The sequence below is a fragment of the Pan troglodytes genome, chromosome 6 (assembly GCF_028858775.2).
Source record: "Pan troglodytes isolate AG18354 chromosome 6, NHGRI_mPanTro3-v2.0_pri, whole genome shotgun sequence".
NCBI classification, from domain to species: domain Eukaryota; kingdom Metazoa; phylum Chordata; class Mammalia; order Primates; family Hominidae; genus Pan; species Pan troglodytes.
Window position 1 is genome coordinate 74,488,895 of NC_072404.2, and position 21,491 is coordinate 74,510,385.

The following is a 21,491-nucleotide window of genomic DNA, read 5'->3' on the forward strand; positions in this document are numbered from 1 at the left end:
GGCACGCGCCACCATGCTGAGCTAATTTTTTTATTTTTAGTAGAGACGGGGTTTCACCATGTTGGCCAGGCTGGTCTCGAATTTCTGACCTCAGGTGATCCACCTGTCTTGGCCTCCCAAAGTGCTGGGTTTACAGGTGTGAGCTACCGTGCCCGGCCCTAGTGGAACATTTTAATTTGTTTCTGGTAGCATAGCTCTCTTGGCAATGGTCATTAAGAGGGCCAAATACCATTATTATGATCAATTAATTAAATGTGGTTAAAAGTCAGAAGTTAGAATAAGTATGTGTTCATGAATGCGTAAAATATTACACACTGAGAGAGTATTAAGCTTTTTAATTTTCCCCCAGTAACAGTGAGCAGATTGCTGAAATCTCTGAAGCAGGAATGTAACAAGAGTTTTGAGGGCTCTAAATTCTCTGCTGTTTCGCCCTAAGGAATGGTTTGGCAGCATCCTCTATGCTAGGCACAGAACAACTCAGGAGGAATTGTACAAAGACCTTATGAACCACATTTGAAGCTAGTCTGTTCAGTTCCCATTCAAAATAAATACACAACTGTAATTGAATTTATGGTGATTTGGTCTGTATGCTAAAATTAAAAATCGCTTTTGGGGGATTTTCACATAGGGGTTATTTATAATTTTCTGTGTGCTTTGCAGTTAAAAATACATAATGAAAGTTTTATTTTTGTAGTTCCTCTGTTGTACAGAGGAAATTTAAATTCTTAAAATTAGAATTTTCTAATTTTAAGCACTTTCATTTTTCCTTTAGAAGGTACTTTGGAGCACATAAAAGAAAATGCCATTAGAAATTGAACATAGAAAATGTTTATTAATCGAAGAAAATGTTTTCTTATTGTGCTATAATTTTTTTCAGTGGAACATATCATTTACTTATTCCATTATTCCACATCTTGTTCCAGAAAGGGTTTGTAATGACTTACAAAGATACGTGCGACATACTGTTGGTAACATAACAGATAAGTGGGTGAGGAATGCAGGACTGAGGGAAAATTAAGATGGAAACAGGAATGAGCTGTGTACACAGAGCACTTGGACTGAAGTCTTAAGTGTAGAGGGCCACAAATTTGGCTTTGCTTTTGAGTAGCCAATTAAGAGAGAAATATAATCAGTTACATGGGTCAGTGACCATACGACAAAAGAGATCATTTCTGCTTTGGATTCCCAAAGACTTTCCAGCATGCGTTTCAAAGGGCTGGGTGTCGAGTTTTACTTTGTGTGTTAGTAAAACTCCTTATTGGCTTTTTGTGTAAGACGGTGACATAACATCAAAACATTCCGTAAAAGCATTTCTCTTGCCTGCAAAATAATGTGATCCGAGTACTTAGATCTCTAGGCTGATTTAAGGATCTGTGTTAGATTATCTAGATGAGTAGGTGGATTGCACATTCTTCACCTACCTTCCATACTTTCTCAGTGGATCTTTTGTAATGAATTTATCAGCAGTGGGGTTTGAGTTTGTGCTTCCTCACAAGTTCCTTGAATGCATCTGTTTTCTGTTGTTGGTGAATCACGGAGCCATATGTTTTAACAGGCATGGTTTATCATGGGGGTATCACGATGCAACAGTCTGACAAGGGCACATATTTGTTTGTTTGTTTTTTGAGGAAAATCACTTTATTCTAATTAACTCAACAAAGAATAAAATCATAACGGCTAGTTCAAGGGTGCCACACAAACATCTACCCAGCCATCTTAATGAAATTCTGCACAGTAAGAATTTCCTTTTCCATTGCAGTCCTGAAGCAGGGACGCTATGAGAGAGGAGAGGTTTACCTGATGATTACACTTTATACCTTCACTATCAATTGTATTTTTGTGCTAAATCACTTGGTTATGAGAGCTGATTTTCCATTTCTCCAATTCGAACTTTCTGATTAGACCAATCTGTTTGCAAGTCTGCACTGTTTCAGCACCTTATTGAAACCCTCACAGAGTTTTCTGTCACCCTGGTTCTGGGCACTCTCCAAAAACTGTTTTATGTCATAAGAGCAAGGCCGCTGCTGCTTTGCTGGCTGGGTTCCCTGAGGCTCTTGGTAGGTGATATCAGGCCTTGAGGCTCACCATGACTTCCTCCACTGAAGCCCTGGTGGTGGCATGACCCAGTGTATGTCTGACAGGGGCACATATTTGAATGAAAGCCACCTCACCTCCATACAGAAATGGGCTGAGGGAATACCAAATAGACTGAAGATTCATTTCTGAAGATGGGAGCAGATCCAGATCTACTCGTCTCAGATGAAATGTCCAGTAAGTTGTGTTGCCTGTATTTTGCTCCAGCTGAACAGTTGCACTTTCAAGTAATAATAGTTCAAATTTATCAAATGCTAGCAGGAGCCATGCATTGTGTTAATGGAGAAAGACCATCCTTATTCAGTCTTACTCAGTAAACAGTGGGTGAAACTGCCCTTGCCTAAATATAGTTATGTAATGCTGTGTTTCCTTAATTGTATATCCATAAAGCTTTTGACATTGTTTTCTAAATGTGTTCCTCAAAAAGGAGTTGGGCTAGTGACCAAAGTTTGGAATAGAATATTGTAAGAAAGCAAATACAAAGTGTAAAAACAAAAAACAGAACTTTGCGAGGTGTTGTTCACCTGTAGTCCCAACTACTTGGGAGGCTGAGGCAGGAGGATTGCTGGAGGTCAGGTATTAGAGGCTGCAGTGCACTATGATTGTGTCTGTAAATAGCCACTACACTCTAGCCTGGGCAACAAAGCAAGACTCCATCTCTAAAAACAAACAAACAGGCCAGGCACGGTGGCTCACACCTGTAATCTCAGCACTTTGGGAGGCCAAGGCGGGCGGATCACGAGGTCAGGAGATAGAGACCATCCTGGCTAACACGGTTAAACCCCGTCTCTACTAAAAATATTTTTAAAAATTAGCTGAGTGTGATGGTGGGCGCCTGTAGTCCCAGCTACTCGGGAGGCTGAAGCAGGAGAATCGCTGGAACCTGGGAGGCGGAGCTTGCAGTGAGCCGAGATCGCACCACTGCACTCCAGCGTGGGCGACAGAGCGAGACTCCATCTCAAAAACAAATAAACAAAACTACAGAATAATGAAATAGAATGTCCAAAATTTATCATAACTGGTGTCTCACGAGATAATACGCTTGGGTCCTGTTTAGCAAGTTGGATTATATTTTTATTTGTGTAAATTTATTGGCCGTTGCAGTTGGGGTTGTATTGAGAATGTAGATTTTGTCTGATGAGAGTGTAGATTTTATTTGTAGTGAGTGCATGTGGATTTTTATTTGTCTAGGGTTTTAAAAGTTGTATAGTCATGAATGGACACTTTTTAATACCATTTATGAGAAATTCAATGGCAAAGTGTTTTCATACCCATATGCTAACTGCTGATGCTTTTTATAAAATATTGTTAAGGTGTTACTTGCCCCAGGAAATACAATGTTTTATGACAGAGACAGTACTGAAATTCAGTATTTAAGTTCTTTAAATACCAGCTATGTTGAGTAGATATTACTTTCTACATAAACCAAGAGCCTATTTTTGGTTTATGACATATTAGGGAACAAATTGCAGACACTGTTTTTTCATTACCTGTAAGAGCACTTACAGGATGTAAGCTATTTCCTTAAAGAGGAATTTTTGCCTTTTTAACACTTCTGTCTAGTAACTCAATGCATTAAAAGATACATATTTTTCTAGTGCTATAAATATATTGGTACATTTAAATATAATATACACACATATAATGGTGCTTGAGAAATAAGTTGAGATTATTTCAAGGTTAAGGTTCTTAGATTCTGACAGAAAAACTGATCGGCCAGTTGGACTACAGGTCCAACCAGTTCCAGCCCCAAACATGAGCAATAGTGATTATGGTAGTGATTCTGCCATTTACGTCAGTGAAATGCAAAGATTTCAGTTTCATTCTTCAGCAAATGCTTTATGTGTATTTGGAGAAGAATCTGAGTACTAGAAAATACTCTTCTCCTGTGTTTGTTCTGCTGTTAAATACACGGTTTGAATTCTTAATTTTAGAAATACTTTTCAGATCTAGAATTTCAGTTTGACACAAATTCCAATTCACAGTTGAAATTCTTAATCTTTTTATATGTTTTCCCTCTTTTTTTCTTTTTTTTTTTTTTTGAGACGGAGTCTCTCACATTGTCGCCTAGGCGGGAGTGCAGTGGTGTGATCTTGGCTTACTGCAACCTCCACCTCCCAGGTTCAAGCAATTCTCCTGCCTCAGCCTCCTGAGTAGCTGGAATTACAGACGTGCGCCACCGCACCTGGCTAATTTTTGTATTTTTAGTAGAGACGGGGTTTCACCGTGTTGGCCAGGCTGGTCTCGATCTCCTGACCTCAGGTGATCTGCCTGCCTCGGCCTCCCAAAGTGTTGGCATTACAGGCGTGAGCCACCGTACCTGGCCTTCCCTCTTTTTTTCTGTTTTTAAAAACATACCATTAAATAAGTCTTTCTGGTAAAATCAAGTATAAATCATCTGAGCATCTGTTTCTATTATCTGCGTTTCCTGTTGGTTTTTAGTTATCTGAATGTGAGACATCGTGAATACAGTAAGGGTCTGGATGATGCTATTTTTCAGAGAAGAAATCACTCTTCCTTTTGCTAGGCAGGTAGAGTGGGGCTGATCACCTAATACTGCTAGAGACTGAGCTGAGGGTTGAGGTTGTGTTGCAGGTTGGATAAGGCCGCATTTTGCTCTGATTTGCCCTTACTCCTAGCAGGTACCCACCTAAGACTTTCAGCTGATAGTCTGGGAGTTTATAGGAGTCCCTCCCTGACAGAGGTTTTATACCGTCATATTTGTCTCTTGAGAACAATGAGATTGCTGAAAATTTCACTCTTGATTTTCAGAGGCTTTTAGTTTTGTTTTGAAGCCTTCCCTGTGTGGCTATAGAATTTGGATTGTGTCTTCAGGGGAAAACCAGCCTCCTCCCCGGATCTTTGACTCCTATTTCACTGGGCCCTTGAGTCCCAAAAGTCAAAATCTTAGGCTGGGCACATTGGCTCACACCTGTAATCCCAGCATTTTGGGAAGCCAAGGTGGGAGGCTCACTTGAGCCCAGGACTTCAAGACCAGCCTGGGCAACAAAGACCCCATCTATATAAACAAACCAAAAAAAACCCCACAAAAAACTAGCCAGGTGTGGTGGCTTGAACTCAGCTACTCAGGAGGCTGAGGCTCAAGATTGCTTGAGCCCAGGCGTTTGAGGCTACAGTGAGCCATGATTGTGCCACTGCATTCCAGCCTGAGTGACAGTGAGACTCTGTCCCAATTAAAAAAAAAAAGTCTTGGCTGGGTGAGGTGGCTCACGCCTGTAATCTCAGCGCTTTGGGAGTCCGAGGTGGATGGATCACAACAAGGTCTGGAGTTCGAGCCCAGCCTGGCCAACATGGTGAAACCCTGTCTCTACTAAAAATACAAAAATTAGCTAGGCATGGTGGCGGGCACCTGTAATCCCAGCTACTGGGAGGCTGAGGCAGGAGAATCACTTGAAACCAGAAGGTGGAGGTTGCAGTGAGCCGAGATCATGCCACTGCACTCCAGCCTGGGGAACAAGAGTGAAACTCTGTCTAAAAAAAAAAAAAAAGTCTTGATTTTTGTCTCTTCCAAAAGCTCTCTCATGGTTCCTCATATTCCGAAAAGGGAGTCTCCCATTGGGAATGAAGTCCTGAGAATAAATGGACATTTTCGTAATTGTGGTGTTTTCTTTATAGCAGTGGTTCTCAAAGGTAGTTCCTAGCAGTATCACCTGGAAACTTGCTAAATTCAAATTCTCAGGCCCTATCCCAGGCCAGTTGAATCAGAAACTCTGGGGTGGGACCCAGTACTCTGTGTTTTAACTAGTCTTCCAAGTGATATTGATGTACATTCAAGTCTGAGAAACACTGCTTGTCAGGTTAGTTGTTTGCTGTTTAATTTTTTACTCCCACCTTCACTGGGCCCTGGAGAGTGTGGAAGGGACAAAAGTGAGAGAACACTGTCTCTGCAGGTACTTTGCCAGTCTTCTGATGAATCGTTTGAGAAACCTAAAAACATCTATTGAGCACCTGCTCAGTTCCTGGCACTGTGCTAAGTGGCTAAGAGCATGGGGTGGACATGTAAGCAAGTAATTGTAATAGGACATGAGTATTATAATGGCTGTATTTATAAAAAGCTACAGGAACTGGAGAGAGAATTACCCTGTCAGTGGGGAAGATGGAGTCAGATGTCCCTTGATCCTTGAACAGGGTAGGGTTTGAAGGTGAACAGACAGAAGGCTATTCTAAGTGGGTTCATAAATAGGATGACCATGTAACTTATTATCCACAGGAGGTCACTTTTGAGAATCAAAGGGGGTGCTTTTAGGCCAGGACTGTTGCTTGCTAACTGGGGTGTATGATTGTCCTATTTGTAAAGAACAGGTGTTGCTGTGAACCCAGAGTTCGATGTAAATTTGTGGAAAACTAATTTCTTCTAATTATTTGTAGAGTTTACAACAATTCTTATTGGATGGTATATTTTTTCCCCCAGGGCTGCTGTAAAATATTACAGGCATACTTTGGAGATATTACGGGTTTGGTTCCACACCACTGTAATAAAGTGATTCACACAAATTTTTGTGTTACCCAGTGGATATAAAAGTTGTATTTTGGGCCAGGCTCTCTCTGCATCTCTGTGTTCCAGTTGGGGTAGGGTAATTTCCCTTTCAGTTTGAAGAGCTCTCCCTGGTATTTCTTCCAGTGGATGTCTTCGCATAACAATGTTTTTTTTCTCATCTGAAAATGTCTATTTTGCCATCTTTTTTTTTTTTTTTTTTTTTGAGACAGAGTCTCACACTGTCACCTGGGCTGGTGTGCAGTGGCACGATCTTGGCTCGCTGCAACCTCTGCCTCCCGGGTTCAATCAATTCTCCTACCTCAGTCTCCTGTGTAGCTGGGACTACAGGCATGCGCCACCATGCCTGGCTAATTTTTGTATTTTTAGTAGAGATGGGGTTTTACTGTGTTGGCCAGGCTGTTCTTGAACTCCTGACCTTGTGATCCACCTGCCTCTGCCTCCCAAAGTGCTGGGATTACAGGCATGAGCCAACGTACTAGGCCATTTTTTTTTTTTTTTTTTTTTTTTGAGACAGAGTCTTGCTCTGTTGCCCAGGCCGGAGTGCTGTGGCGCAATCTTGGCTTACTGCAACGGCTGCCTCCTGGGTTCAAGCGATTCTCCTGCCTCACCTCCCGCATAGCTGGGACTACAGGCACCCGCCAACACGCCTGGCTAATTTTTTTGTATTTTTAGTAGAGACGGGGTTTCACTATGTTAGCCAGGACAGTCTCGATCTCCTGACCTCATGATCTGCCCACCTTGGCCTCCCAACGTGCTGGGATTACAGGCCTGAGCCACTGTGCCAGGCCTTTGCCATCAGTTTTTAAAGGAAATAGTCACTGAGCACTGGATGCTAGGTGGGCAGGTTTTTTCTTTCAGCTTTTTTTTTTTTTTTTTTTTAAAGCCATCATACTTTAATATCTTTCAGCACTGTCAGGTTATCTTCTGGCTTCTATTATTTCTGTTGAGAATTTAGCCCAGGCATGGGGGCTTATACCCGTAATCCCAGCACTTTGGAAGGCCACAGTGGGCAGATCACGTGAGCCCAGGAGTTGGAGACCAGCCTGGCCAACAGGGTGAGACCTTGTAGCAACATGTGGTAGCCCTTTTTCAGTACAATGGCCAGTACAGCTCAGTTGGATGTCATTTACATATGTGTCTTATATTTTAGATACAAAAGGCTTCTTAAAAGCTTAGAGCATAACACAAATATTTATTTCATTGCGCCATCTAACAAATCTGAATAAATACATTTCAGGTCTAGGCATTGTGTTTTGTATTTCTCTAAACCAGTGTGGGCGTGTGTGTATGTGTGTATCACTTTACCCAGCCACAGCAAGTGATTATGGATGAAATGGCTACAGCAAAGCTAAAAGTATGATATGCCTTTGAGAAGAAAGTTCTGAGCTGAGTGCATTGGCTCATGGCTGTAATCCCAGCACTTTGGGTGGCAAAGATGGGAGGATTGCTTGAGGCCAGGAGTTCGAGACCAGCCTGGGAAATATAGCTAGATCCTGTCTCTGTTGGCTGGGCGCGGTGGCTCACACCTGTAATCCCAGCACTTTGGGAGGCCAAGGCAGGCGGATCACGAGGTCAGGATATTGAGACCATCCTGGCTAACACAGTAAAACCTGGTCTCTACTAAAAATACAAAAAATTAGCTGGGCGTGGTGGCAGGTGCCTGTAGTCCCAGCTCCTCTGGAGGCTGAGGCAGGAGAATGGTGTGAACTTGGGAGGCGGAGCTTGCAGTGAGCTGAGATTGCATCACTGCACTCCAGCCTGGGCAACAGAGTGAGACTCTGTCTCAAAAAACAAAAACAAAAACAAAAACAAAAAATTTAGCCAGGGATGGTGGTGCACACCTGTAGTCCCAGCTACTTGGGAAGCTAAGGTGGAGAGGATCACTTGAGCCTGGGCAGTCATGGCTACAGTGAGCTGTGATCATGCCACTGCACTCTAGCCTGGGTTATAGAGCCAGATCCTATGTCAAGAAAAGAAAAGAAAAAAAAAGTGTAAAGAAAAGAAATGCCTTTAACAGAGACCACCTAATATGTTGCAAGTTGCTGTTACTTTAGGTGGAGTTAGGAGAAATAATTTTTGGTCAGTAACTTAGTGAATAAATTGACCATTTGTGCTGCTTCCCTGGGCGAGGGCATAGAGAATGGTACAAAGTAGGCTACGGTAGCCAGATTATCTTGTGTGTAATTTTGAGCTGTTAGTCCGGAGAATGGCATGCTCAGATTAGAGTTACAATTTTGCTTAACCAAGGAGGGCGTGATCTAGTACAATAGAAGACTGTTGTCTAGAACTCATTCCTTGAGAATGCTCCCCTGCTTGCTCTGCTCTACATTGTATTCCAGGGAGTTGATTATCATTTGGAATTATTTGTCCAAGCTAACGTTTGGACAAATAATGTTTTGTTATATTTAACATTAAAACTCTGACATTGACATTCACATTCATTTTGGAAGCATTATATTTAATCATATGAAAGTTGGTGAACCTTGGATTACAGATTGCAAATGCTAATAAGTCTTTTATTAGAATGATGGCGTCTTCATACCATGAAGGTGAGTACTGAAAGATATATAAGAAGAATATCTATAAATCAAAAGAAAATAGTAATGACATAGAAAAATGAGCAAAATCAGTTAATCAAAGAAAATATACTAGTGCTAATAAATATCTCTAAAGATGGCTAACCTTAGGGAAAAGCACGTTAAATGATTTTTTTTTGTTTGCCTGTCAGACTGACAAAAATTAAAGTTCGATAATGCTATGCTTATGAGGTTATGGGAGACCAGATTCCCTCATACACTGTAGGTGGGAATGTAAATGGTATAGCCTTTTTGTCAGACCAGTTTGGTATATGTCAGAATTTTAAATGCACATACCCTTTGGCATTCTGTTTCTGTTTCTAGCAAACTGCTCACATTTTGCGGTCTGCTCAAGGTCATGGTCTGCTCATAACCTTGTCCTGCTTGGCTATCAAAGATTTATAAATTTTGTTAGTACTATTTCTGAATTTAATAAAATACTTCATTGTCCTGTTCAGATTTTTTTTTTCTAGTCCCTTATTTGCTTTTATATTTTGGCTACAGATAGCCTCTTAAAAACTAGCTAGATGTTTCAGTTTATGTATTTTAAGTTTTGTTTCCTTTCTGACTTTCCCTGCAGTTTGTAACCTTAGATGACACTCATCTCTTTAGAACTTTCATGAATACTTCATTTTAGTTCTTTCCATTTTCTGTTTGTCTCTAAAATCTTTAACTTTTTAAAGATACCTGTAATTAATGTAGGGGGTGTCAGATTGCTGACCAGTTATTGCAACACTATTTATTGAAAATTTCCCCTTCCTCTCCTTCTTCTAACATTAAATTACCTTATATATTACATTGGATTCATTTTTGAGTCAGTGTATCCTGTAGTGGTTTGACAGGTCTGTTCTTGTGTTCACAGTCTTCTAACTAGTTTGCAAATAAAAATTCAGAAAATTAATTTAGAAAATCAAAAAATAATCGAGTCTGTTTATTTTTGCTGACATTCATTTTGTTGAGTTCCAAAAAGTCTTGTGGGATTTTTATGGCCATTTGTAGTAAACTTAAACATTTTGGAATGTTTGACACTGTTACAACATTTATTTTCACACATTATGTTAAGTATATTTCCATATTTTTATGTGGATTATATTTTCTCATTAAAATGTTTTTCTACAAGTGTTTACATATTGATGCTATTATGACTGATATCTTTTTTTTACTTTCTAACTTGTTATTGTTTCTCTGTTACAAGAGTTCCACAGATTTCATGTACCTATCTAGGTTATTTCACATAAATGTTAATTCTTTTTGAAAGTTAGCCATTTTAAAGTTAATTTCTCAGCATTAATAGTGTTTTATTTTCTTTAGGCCTTTCAGATACATAGTCATATCTCTCATATTACACAGTAAGCTCCGCAATGACTGAAATGATTTATTTTTACTTACATTTGTATCCCAAGTGCCTTTCGTGCAGTAATCAATCAGTATATAAATATTTGAATGAGTGCAGAGGGAACACTATAGGAATATGTACCATATACAGTAACTGCCTCTGGATGATGACTAAAACTTTTTTTCTTTTTGAGATGGAGTCTCGCTCTGCCGCCCAGGCTGAAGTGCAGTGGCATGATCTCGGCTCACTGCAAGCTCCGCCTGCCAGGTTCATGCCATTCTCCTGCCTCAGCCTCCTGAGTAGCTGGGACTACAGGCGCCTGCCACCATGCCCGGCTAACTTTTTGTATTTTTAGTAGAGACGGGGTTTCACCGTGTTAGCCAGGATGGTCTCGATCTCCTGACCTCGTGATCCGCCCACCTCGACCTCCCAAAGTGCTGGGATTACAGGCGTGAGCCACTGCGCCCGGCCGACCAAAACATTTTTTTTTTGCTTGTCTGTATATATCAGGTTTTGTAAATAATGAGTATTCCTTTATTTTCTAACTGGAAAAAAAAAATTAAGGGAAAAAAATCACCCGTAAGTTTTATTTCTTAACTGAGGTCAAAGGATACCTTATCGTTTTACTAGAATTGATTGGATGTTTCCTGTAAGTCCCAGATGAGTTGTCTGGAGAGAGGAATGACCTCTGAGGGCATGACATTGAACCCAGGAATAGGAAGCGGACCCCCAAGAAGGATAGAGGGAAACTACTCACATCTGTAAAGTGTTTTGGTTTTGCTTTTCTGAGATGAAACTGGTTTGCATCCAGAGCCTTAAGAAAGAACACTAATAGTTCTGTGAGCTTTGTAAGTAAGCTTTGTACCTCTCTGTCCTTTTTAGGGTACCTGGACCTAGAATAAAACCTAGCGCCGAGGCACAATTTACAGAATCCTAACTGTCCCAGCAGCAGAGATCATTTTTACTCTGTCTTCCCTGACATAAGTGGGACCAATTGAATTGTGCATTCTTTATGCCCAGGTTGCTCAACCAAGCTCCTATTTATTGGAATGCAGTGCTCCAACAGGAGCGATGTGTGGCCCCTCGGAGCTCCCTCCTGGAAGCAGTGCTGGTGGTGGTTACTGTCTAGGGACAGGTCTGTCTGCCCAGGAGAGAAGGAGTTGAGTCTCACACAGCTGATCCCCCATGTTTCTTCCTGTGTTTACAGGATATGCTGTCTGTAGCTGTGATGTCCAATCTGGGTGTGCCGACTCTCCTGCCTTCTACCGTAACAGCTGTCACCACCACCACATAGCCTTTCAAATGATGGCACTCTCTTTTGGTGGTACCCTTGCTCTCTTTTTATACTTAGAAGCAGCAGAATGATCTGAGTGTTGTGTTTAACTGGTACACATTAGTCCCATGATAGGTGTTTATTTTTATTAAAAAACGTTCATGTGTGATTTTTAACTAAACTTTAAAATTTGGAACAATTAATGACTTCAAATCCATAGGAAGCTGTAAATATAGTACAGACAGGTCCTGTGTACTCTTCTAGTTTGCCTAATGGTTACATGTTACATAACTATAATGTAATGTCAAAACCAGGAAATTGATATTTGTGCAATGTATGTGTATAGTGTCATGCACATTTCATCTCATACGTAGATTCCTGTAGCCACCACCATAGCCAAGATACAGAACTATTCCATTACCCCAAAGACTTCCCTTATGACTCTGTAGTCACATCCTGTGTCAGCAGTCCCCAGGGCTGCCCCCAGGTTTCGTAATTCGTTCGAGGCTCTCACAGGGCATATTTATTCCTTGCTATGGTTTGTTACAGTGAGGAGATACAAAGTAGGATTAATAAAGGGTAGTTGTGCATTGAGCAGATTCTACAGGACACCAGCATTGTTAAGATTCGAAGTGTCTTCTCCCAGCAGAGTTGCCCAGGATGTGCTTACTTCCCCAGCCGTAAACTCTAGCAACATGTGTGAAGTGTTTTTTGTGAAAGCTCATGTACACCTCAGAATCCAGGGCTTTTACTGGAGGTTGGTCACATAGTATATTAATTCGTTCATTCTCACGTAGCTATAAAGAAATACCTGAGATTGAGTAATTTATAAAGAAAGGAGGTTTAATTGGCTCACAGTTATACAGGCTGTACAGGAAACATTGCGGCTTCTGCTTCTAGGGTGGCCTCAGGAAGCTTCCAATAATAGTGGAGAGCAAAGGGGGAGCAAAGTGTCTCCCCTGGTGGGAGCAGGAGCAAGAGAGAAGGTGCTACACACGTTTAAACAACCAGATCTCACAAGCACAGAACCACAGGGGATGGTGCGAAACCATTCATGAGTAACTGCCCCATGATCAGATCACCTTTCACAGGCCCCACTTCCAACATTGGGGATTACAATTCAGCATGACATTTGGGTGGGGACACAGTTCCAAACCATATCACATAGGCATATAGTCCCTTTAAAACTGATCACCGTTACAGCAACTCCAGAAGGAAATCAGGTGTTTACCATAAATCATACAGTTTGCACAAAATATCTAGACAAGCTGGACAGTGTGGTTCAGTACCGTAACCATACAAAACACCCTTATCATTTAGGGCATAGGGCTAGTACAAGACCTCAGTTTCTAGGAGCTGACCAAGGGCCAGTCTAACCCAGCTGACCAAGCAGGCCTGTCTGAGAATGTGCATCATTTGAGCAACTCAGGCCTGCTGGGTTAACTGCTTACACCATTTTCCTTCCCCTCCTCTTCCTTGCCTTCGCCACTCTTAACCTGGAAAAAGCACTAATTTGTCCTCCATATCTGTAGTTTTGTCATTTGGAAAGGTTGTAGAAATCCTAGAGTATGTGACCTTTTAAGATGCACTTTTTAGAAAACTCAACATGTTGCTCTTGTGTTAATAGTTTGTTCTTTTTAGTGTTCGGTATTCTCTTGTGTGGTCATGCCCCAGTTTATTTAACCATCCCATAGATGTTTATTTTCCCTTGTAAAGTTGGTTAGCATGTATTTTTTTTTTTTTTTTTTTTTGGAGACAGAGTCTCGCTCTATTGCCTAGGCTGGAGTGCAATGGCACGGCCTCACTTCATCACAACCTCTGCCTCCCGGGTTCAAGTGATTCTCCTGCCTCAGCCTCCTGAGGAACTGGGACTACAGGTGCATGCCATCATGCCCGGCTAATTTTTGTATTTTTAATAGAGACGGAGTTTCACTGTGTTGGCCAGCCTGGTCTCAAACTCCTGAGCATGTGATCTGCCCATCTCACCCTCCCAAAGTGCTGGGATTACAGGCGTGAGCCACCGCACCCAGCCAGCATTTATAATTTTAACATAATGGCTAATCACTCACGAGGGGAAGAGATTTTTGAACATTTTTAAATAATAGAGACAGAGTCTTGCTGTGTTGCCCAGGCTGATCTTGAACGCTTGACTTCGAGCCATCCTCCCACCTTCGCCTCCCAAAGTGCTGGGATTGTAGGCGTGAACCATTGCACCTGGCCCTGGGGAAGGGATTTTTGTATTTATTAAGCGTTTAGTACGTATCATTGCTTTATAGCCATGTTATTCTATGGTCTCTACAATAACCTTATTCATTTAGTTTTTCTTCTTTCAACAAAGAATTGAGAACCTGTGATATGCCCAGTTGTGCAGGGAACAAAACCCCTCAAACTGTGTTTTTCCTCTGCTCACGCCACAGGAATCATCAACACAGAAGACTTCCATGACCATATGTGTGGGGTTTCTTCCCCTACACACCACACCAGCTGGGTGTCTTCTAGTTCACTTCCTACACTATCTACCAGGAGATAGTGTCAGATCACACAGGGTGAGGACTCAGTCCCCATGAGTGCCCCTCCTAACCCCCATCAGTTGCAACTCTGGGCCTCCAGAAGTTCTAACTGACCAGCTTCAAGTTGGGGTTCCCATGGCTCCCTTTTTAGGTTCAATTAATTTGCTGAGGTGGTTTACAGAACTCAGGGAGATGCTTCTGTTTACCGGTTTATTATAACGAATATTGCAAAGGATCCAGGTAAAGGAGATGCTGGGGGCGAGGAATGGGGGAAGGTGCAGAACTTCCATGCCTTCCCTGGGTGCACACCCTCCAGGAACCTGCACTGTGTTCAGCTGTCTGAAAGCTTCCTGGGCCCAGTTCTCTTGGGTTTTTATGGAGGCTTCCTGACATCAGCATTCGTCCCTCAGAGTATAGAGCTGGACCCTCTCTGGGGAGGGTTTAAGACCAATCCAGAATAGAGTCCTGCCTTGGGGCAGGTAAAAAGAGGGTAGGAGAAAGAGAGGCTGCCCATGAAGCCTAACACACCCAGCCTTTTAAACAAAAGCCTGGGAGTGGGCGTGGTGTCTCATGCCTGTAATCTCAGCACTTTGGGAGTTTGAGGTAGGCAGGTCACTTGACGTCAGGAGTTCGAGAGCAGCCTGGCCAACATGGTGAAACCCCATCTCTACCTAAAATACAAAAATTAGCTGGGCATAGTTGCAGGCACCTATAGTACCAGTTACTCGGGAAGCCGAGGCAGGAGAATCACTTGAACCCGGGAGGTAGCGAAGGTTGCAGTGAGCTGAGACCTCACCACTGCACTCCAGCTTGGGCAACAGAGCGAGACCCTGTCTCAAAAAAAAAACAAAAAAACAAAGACAAAAACAAAAAATCCTAGGATGAGGGCTATGGTAGTTACCAGCCAGGGACTATAGACGAAAACCAATATATATTATAACACCACACTGGTACTATTTGAGTCACTAGAAATGTAACAGTGGAGAAGGAAAATAAGGTCTCTGTCCTCAGCAAATTGCATTCTGGCAGTGAGGGAGACAGACCAATGGGTAAATAAGTAAATAAAAAATATTTATTAGAAATAGGACATGGAGGCTGGGTGCAGTGGCTCATGCCTATAATCCCAGCACTTTGGGAGGCCAAGGTGGGTGAATCACTTGAGGCCAGGAATTCGAGATCAGCCTGGTCAATATGGCGAAACCCTGTCTCTACAAAAAATACAAAACTTAGCCAGGCATGGTGCCACATGCTATAGTCCCAGCTACTCAAGAGGCTGAGACGAGAGGGTCGCTTGAGCCTGGGGAGGTCGAGTGTTGTGAGCCATGATCACACCACTGCACTCTAGTCTAGGTGACAGGGTGAGACCCTGTCTCAAGAAAAGAAAAGAAAAAAAGAAATAGGACATGAAGACTGGGCATGGTGGCTCACATCTGTAAGAAGTTCAAGGCCAGCCTGGGCCAGGTGGTAAGAACACGCCTCTACCCTCTCCCGCCACCCCCATCCCCCAAAAGAATAATAATAAATAGGACATGGAGAAATGGCATTGGGTCCAATACGGAGATGAGGGTTGGGTAGGCTGGGGTAGGTAGTATTTCACAGAGGCTAGTGAAGGCCTCTCACAGTCTGATGTGAAAGCTTAGACCTAAACGATGAGAAACAAACCACCTCCTGGACAGCAAGGGCCACAGCATTCCTCACTTTGGAATAGCATGTGCAAAGGCTCTCCCAACAAAGGGGTAAGTGGGAAGGATAGCAGTTTAAAACACTCATTTATTTTTTATTTTTATTTTTTTAAGAGACAAGGTCTCTGTTGCCCATGCTGGAGTTCAGTGGTGCAGTCATAGCTCGCTGCATCCTCAAATTCCCAGCCTCAATCAGTCGTCCTACTTCAGCCTTCCTAAGTGCTGGGAATACAGGTGTGAGCCATTGCCCCTAGTCCACAGCACTCATTTATTATCTGAAAGTTCTGTAGATTAGAGGTTCAAGCAGGCGCTGCTGGGTATTCTGCTGAGGACCTCAGGAGGTCAGAATTAAGCATCGGCCAGCCTGGGTTTTTATTTGGAGGTGATAGGGAGAGTCTCCTTCCAGATGCACTCATGTTGGCAGAATTCATTTTCATGTGGTGAAGGTCTGAGGTCCTCATTTCTTTGTTGGCTGTCAGCCAGAAGTCATTCTCAGCTTCTAGAAGCCACTCAAATTTCTTGGCTATTAGTCTCCTCCAGCTTCAAAACCATCAATAGTGCTTTGACTCTCTCTAACTTCACATTCTGTCTCCTCTGTTTTTTAAAAAGACAGCTTTATTGAGGTATAATTCACATACCATAGAATTCTCCCTTTTGAAGTGCACACTTAGGTGACAGCCATTACCACAGCCAACTTTAGAACATTTTTATTATCTCAAAAAGAAACCCATGCCCTTTCTCTTATCCCTCTTAGTGCTCAGTGACCACCAGTCTATTTTCTGTCTCTAGATTTCCCTGGTATGGATGTTCAGATGAATGGAATCATATAATGTGTGGTCTTCTATAACTGGCATCTCTCACTTAGCATGTTTTCAGGGTTCACCATGTTGTAGCATGTATCAGTACTTCATTCCTTTTTATGACCAAGTAATATTCCATTTTATGGATATACCACATTTTGTTTATTAATTCATCAGTTGATGTACATTTGGGTTGTTTCTGCTCTTGGACTATTATGGATAATGCTGATATAAACATTCACGTGCAAGTTTCTCTGTGGACACATGTTTTTATTTCTCTTAGTCTAGGAGTGAAATTGCTGGTTTCTATGGTAATATTGTTTAATCATTTGAGAAACTGCCAAGCTTCTCCACAATGGCTGTACCATTTTACATTCCTACAAACAGTATATGAGGGTTCCAGTTTCCCCACATTCTTGGCAACACTTGTTATTTCTGACTTTTTGGTTCTAGTCATCCTACTGGATGTGAAGTGGCATCTCATTGTGGTTTCGTTTTGCACTTCCTTGATGACTGATGATGTGGAACATCTTTTCATATACTCACGACTGTTCGCATATCTTTCTGGAGAAATGTCCATTCAGATCTTTTACCTGCTAAAAAAATTGTTAATTTTTATTATTGAGTTGTAAGAATTTTTTATATATTCTGGATACAAGTTCCTTATTACATAAATGACTTGCAAATATTTTCTCTCATTCTGTGGGTTCTGTTTTCATTTGATAAGGTCCTCTGAAGCAAAAAGATTAAAATTTTGTTGGAGTACAATTTATCTGTCTTTTGTTGCTCCTGCTTTTGGTGTCATATCTAAACATCCTTTGTCAAATCCAATATCATGAAAATTTTACCTCTACATTTTCTTCTGAGAGCTTTAGTTTTAGCTTTTACATTTAGGTCTTTGATTGATTCTGAGTTAGTTTTTGTACGTGGTATGAAGTAAGCATCTAACATCTAACATCGTTCTTTTGCATGTGGCTATCCAATTTTCCCGGCACTATTTGGTGAAAAGACTCTTTTTTTCTCCATTGAATAGTCTTGGTACTTTTATGGAAAATCAGTTGACAGAAGACGTATGGGTTTATTTCTGGAATCTCAATTCTATTCCGTTGATTTCTGTAACTTTCCTTGTGCCAGTACCACGCTGTAGTAATTACCATGGCTTTGTAGTAAGTTTTGAAATTAGGAAATGTCAGTTTTCTTACATTCTTTTTCAATATTGTTTTGGCCATTCTGGGTCCTTGTTATCTTCTGCATTTTAGAGTTCATGTGCTTTCATTGGGCCCATCTAGATATCTAGCATAGTCTCCTTATTTTAATGATTAGTCAACTTAATTATATCTGCAAAGTCCTTTTTGCAGTGTAAGGTGACATAATCACAGGTGTAGCACCAGAGAGTGAAGGTCATGGGTGCACAGGTCCTATGAGGCTTAGTTGGGTGAAAAGGTGGAAAATGATAGGAGCAGAGAGGTTGGAGAGGGAGATAGGAAAGGGAGTTTCAGAAATATTACATAGTTTGCCTAAAGTTACATTTCTAGTACGTGGCAGAGCTGGGGTTGGAGTGCAGATAGGACTGATCTCTGTGATTTCATGGTCCACACCAAATCAGTCTTCTTAGACTCAGAGCTATTGTTATTGTTTCTGTCTAATACATAGTGAGCTTTTAATGTATGCCAAGTAATCCACAGAGCACTCCTTTATGTTTTTCTAGCTCTTAAAGAGCATCTGTACAAGTCTTTTGGCATAGATAATAGGCTCTACTGGAACCAGCTTAAGAAAAAACGAAAAAAGTAGTTAGGGGACCAGGGTGTATGACTCAGAATCTGAGGATGGGCGTGCACGTAAACCTTAGCCAGGGATTGGAACCGGGAGATTGAAATCACTCAGGACGTACAGGACCTTCTACTTTTCTCTGCTTCTTGGGGTATGTCTATTTCATTCTGTAGACTGTCCTGATACTCAGACCACTTGATAGAAGGATCATGTCACACAGCTCCATCATTCAAGAGAACAGCCCCGACTTAGTCCCATTTCCAAAACTCGAAGCAAAAGACTCTAACACAGTTGGAGGCAATCAGCTGTGATCCTGAATTGGGGGACCATTCACCTTATACAAATATAGCTGCTGCCAGCTTATCTTTGTGGATTGAGAGGACAGTTTCCTGATAACACGGGAGGTTATGTGCTAGGCAGACTTCCCAAACTATGTTCATTTTAGTAACATTGACTAGTACTATCATACTTACAGTACAAAATTTAAAAAAACTTAATTGATCTATGCGAAAAAATAGGTATCTTCCTTTTGCCCATTTCTCTTGGAAGGGAAGAAAAGGGACATCAGGATGATAATGGCAAGATTAGCTCAGACTTTCAAAATAATTTGAAACCCAGGACTTGGCATACTAAGTATAGGCTTACTTGAGCTCAGGAGTTCAAGACCACCTGGGTAACGTGGCGAAACACCGCCTCTACAAAAAAATAACAACAATTAGCCAGGCATGGTGGCTGAGTGGTGGAGTATTGCTTGAGCTCGGGAAGTCAAGGCTGCAGTGAGCTGTGATCACGCCACTGCACTCTAGCCTGAATGACAGACCCTGTCTTCCAAAAAAAAAAAAAAGGAAGCTTAGTGCTTAGTGATGTCTCTGCCACTTACTACCTTTTTGATGGAATAAGTCATGATTTCTTAATGTTAGTATCTTTATCTCTTACTATAGGACGTAGTAGATGGTCTTTAAAAACATTCTAGGACTCTATTCTTCTTTTCTTTTTTTCTACTTGTTATTTTCTTGCTTTCTACCTCAGCCTTATCTACTATTTATAAATGGCTGGTGTCTTAGATCTAAATCCTGACCGTGGAGGGCTTTAACCTTGTAGAGGAAGTAAACAGTAAACTTGAGAGTTTTTTCTAATTAGATTTCCCTCTCTCTGTCAAGTCTCATTAAATAACTATTAAAGATCTGACCTCTAAGGTAGATTACCACCCGTCGTCTTTCCATTCCCACTGTTACCTCTTATTTATTTATTTATTTATTTATTTATTTTCGAGACAGGGTTTCACTCTGTTGCGCAGGCTGGAGTGCAGTGGTGCGATCTCGGCTTACTGCAGCCTCTGCCTCCCAGGTCCAAGCGATTCTTGTGCCTCAGCCTCCTGAGTACCTGGGATTACAGGCAGGCGCCACCATGCCTGGCTACCCACTGTGTTACCTCAAGTCCTCTAATTGTAGTTGTCTCTTGGTCAGTATCGTATCTGTGTCTTCTGTTCTGTACTTCTCCCTAATCCAACCTGGAAATTGCCTCTCAAGTTTCTTTTTTTTTTTTTTTTGAGATGGCGTCTCCCTCTGTTGCCCAGGCTGGAGTGCAATGGCATGATCTTGGCTCACTGCAACCTCCATCTCCCAGGTTCATGCGGTTCTTGTGTCTCAGCCTCCCAAGTAGCTGGGATTACAGATGTCTGCCACCATGCCCAGCTAATTTTTGTATGTTTAATAGAGACGAGGTTTTGCCATGTTGGCCAGGCTGGTCTCAAACTCGTGCCCTCAGGTGATCCACCCGCCTCAGCCTCCCAAAGTGCTGGGATTATAGGTGTGAGCCACTGTGCCCAGCCGAGGTTTTTTTTTTTGTTTAAATCATAGAGTAAAATTGATCTGGGAGGAGTATAATGTTCTGCGAATTTTTAAATTTTATTAGATTTATGTAAACACCTCCACAATCAGAATACAGAACAGTTTCATCACCCCAAAAAACTTTCTCGTGCTAATCCTTTATAGTCACATTCTTTCCTACCCCTAGTTCCTAAATGGAATCATACAATATGTAAACTTTTAAGATGGCTGCTATGGTCTGAATCTTTGTGTGTCCCCCAAATTCATATGTTGAAATTCTAAACCACAAGGTGTTGCTACTAGGAGGTGGAGCCTTTGGGAGGTGATTAGTTCATGAAAGTGGAGACCTCATGACTGGGGCTTGTAAGTGCCCTTATAAGAGACTGCAGAGAGCCTAGCCTGTCTCCCCCTCCCACCATGTGAGGACACAGGGAGAAGGTACCTTCATTGAACCATCAGACACCAACATCTCTTGACTTCCTGATCTTGAACTTGCCAGCTTCCTGCACTGTGAGAAATAAATTTCTGTTTTTTGTAACCTACCCAGTTTATGGTATTTTGTTACTGCAGCCAGAAGGAACTAAGATGCTGGCTTCTATCAGCATAAAGCCTTTGAGATTCATCAAAGTTGTTGGGTGTACTGATACCTGTTGTTGTTGTTTTCCTGAGTAGCATTCTGTTGTATGGGTGCACCATAGTTTGTTTATTCATTCACCCATTGAAGGATATTTTAGTTGTCATTTTTTGTCATCACAAATATTGCTACTATAACCGTTTGTGTATAGAATTTTGTAAATAGCAATTTTTATTTCTCTAGAGGAAATACCCAGGAGAGGGATTGCAAGCAAACGTTTCAAACCTTTGATGTGAAGGGAGACATTATATTTACTGTACTGGACAGTTAACAAATTGTCTTCTGCTGTGGAAGGAGCTGTCGTCTTTCTCTTGTAAGGATGTTCAATATACAAACATCCTTGACTGGACAGTATGTAGCAAAGGCCTCTCATGGAAATGTGGGACACCAGTGTATATATCTTCTTTGTTAAAGTGTCTGTTGAGGTTTTTTGCTCATTTTTAAATTGGGTGGTTTGTTTTCTGACAT

General features: G+C 41.6%; 1 protein-coding gene across 31 annotated transcripts in view; it reads left to right on the forward strand.

The window, feature by feature from the left end:
- Positions 1-21,491, forward strand: part of RABGEF1 (RAB guanine nucleotide exchange factor 1) — a 164,487-nt gene that overhangs the window by 95,373 nt on the left and 47,623 nt on the right. The window contains exon 1 of one of the 31 annotated variants that reach the window (XM_016957542.4): positions 8,213-9,162. The exons of 28 other annotated variants lie outside the window; for them this stretch is intronic. In XM_016957542.4, coding sequence (XP_016813031.1) covers positions 9,138-9,162 — 25 coding nt within the window. In that variant the 5' untranslated portion in view covers positions 8,213-9,137. Of the gene's footprint in view, positions 1-8,212; positions 9,163-21,491 lie in introns of those variants that run through there. 2 more of the 31 variants (XM_016957543.4, XM_063814301.1) reach the window with 2 other exon arrangements.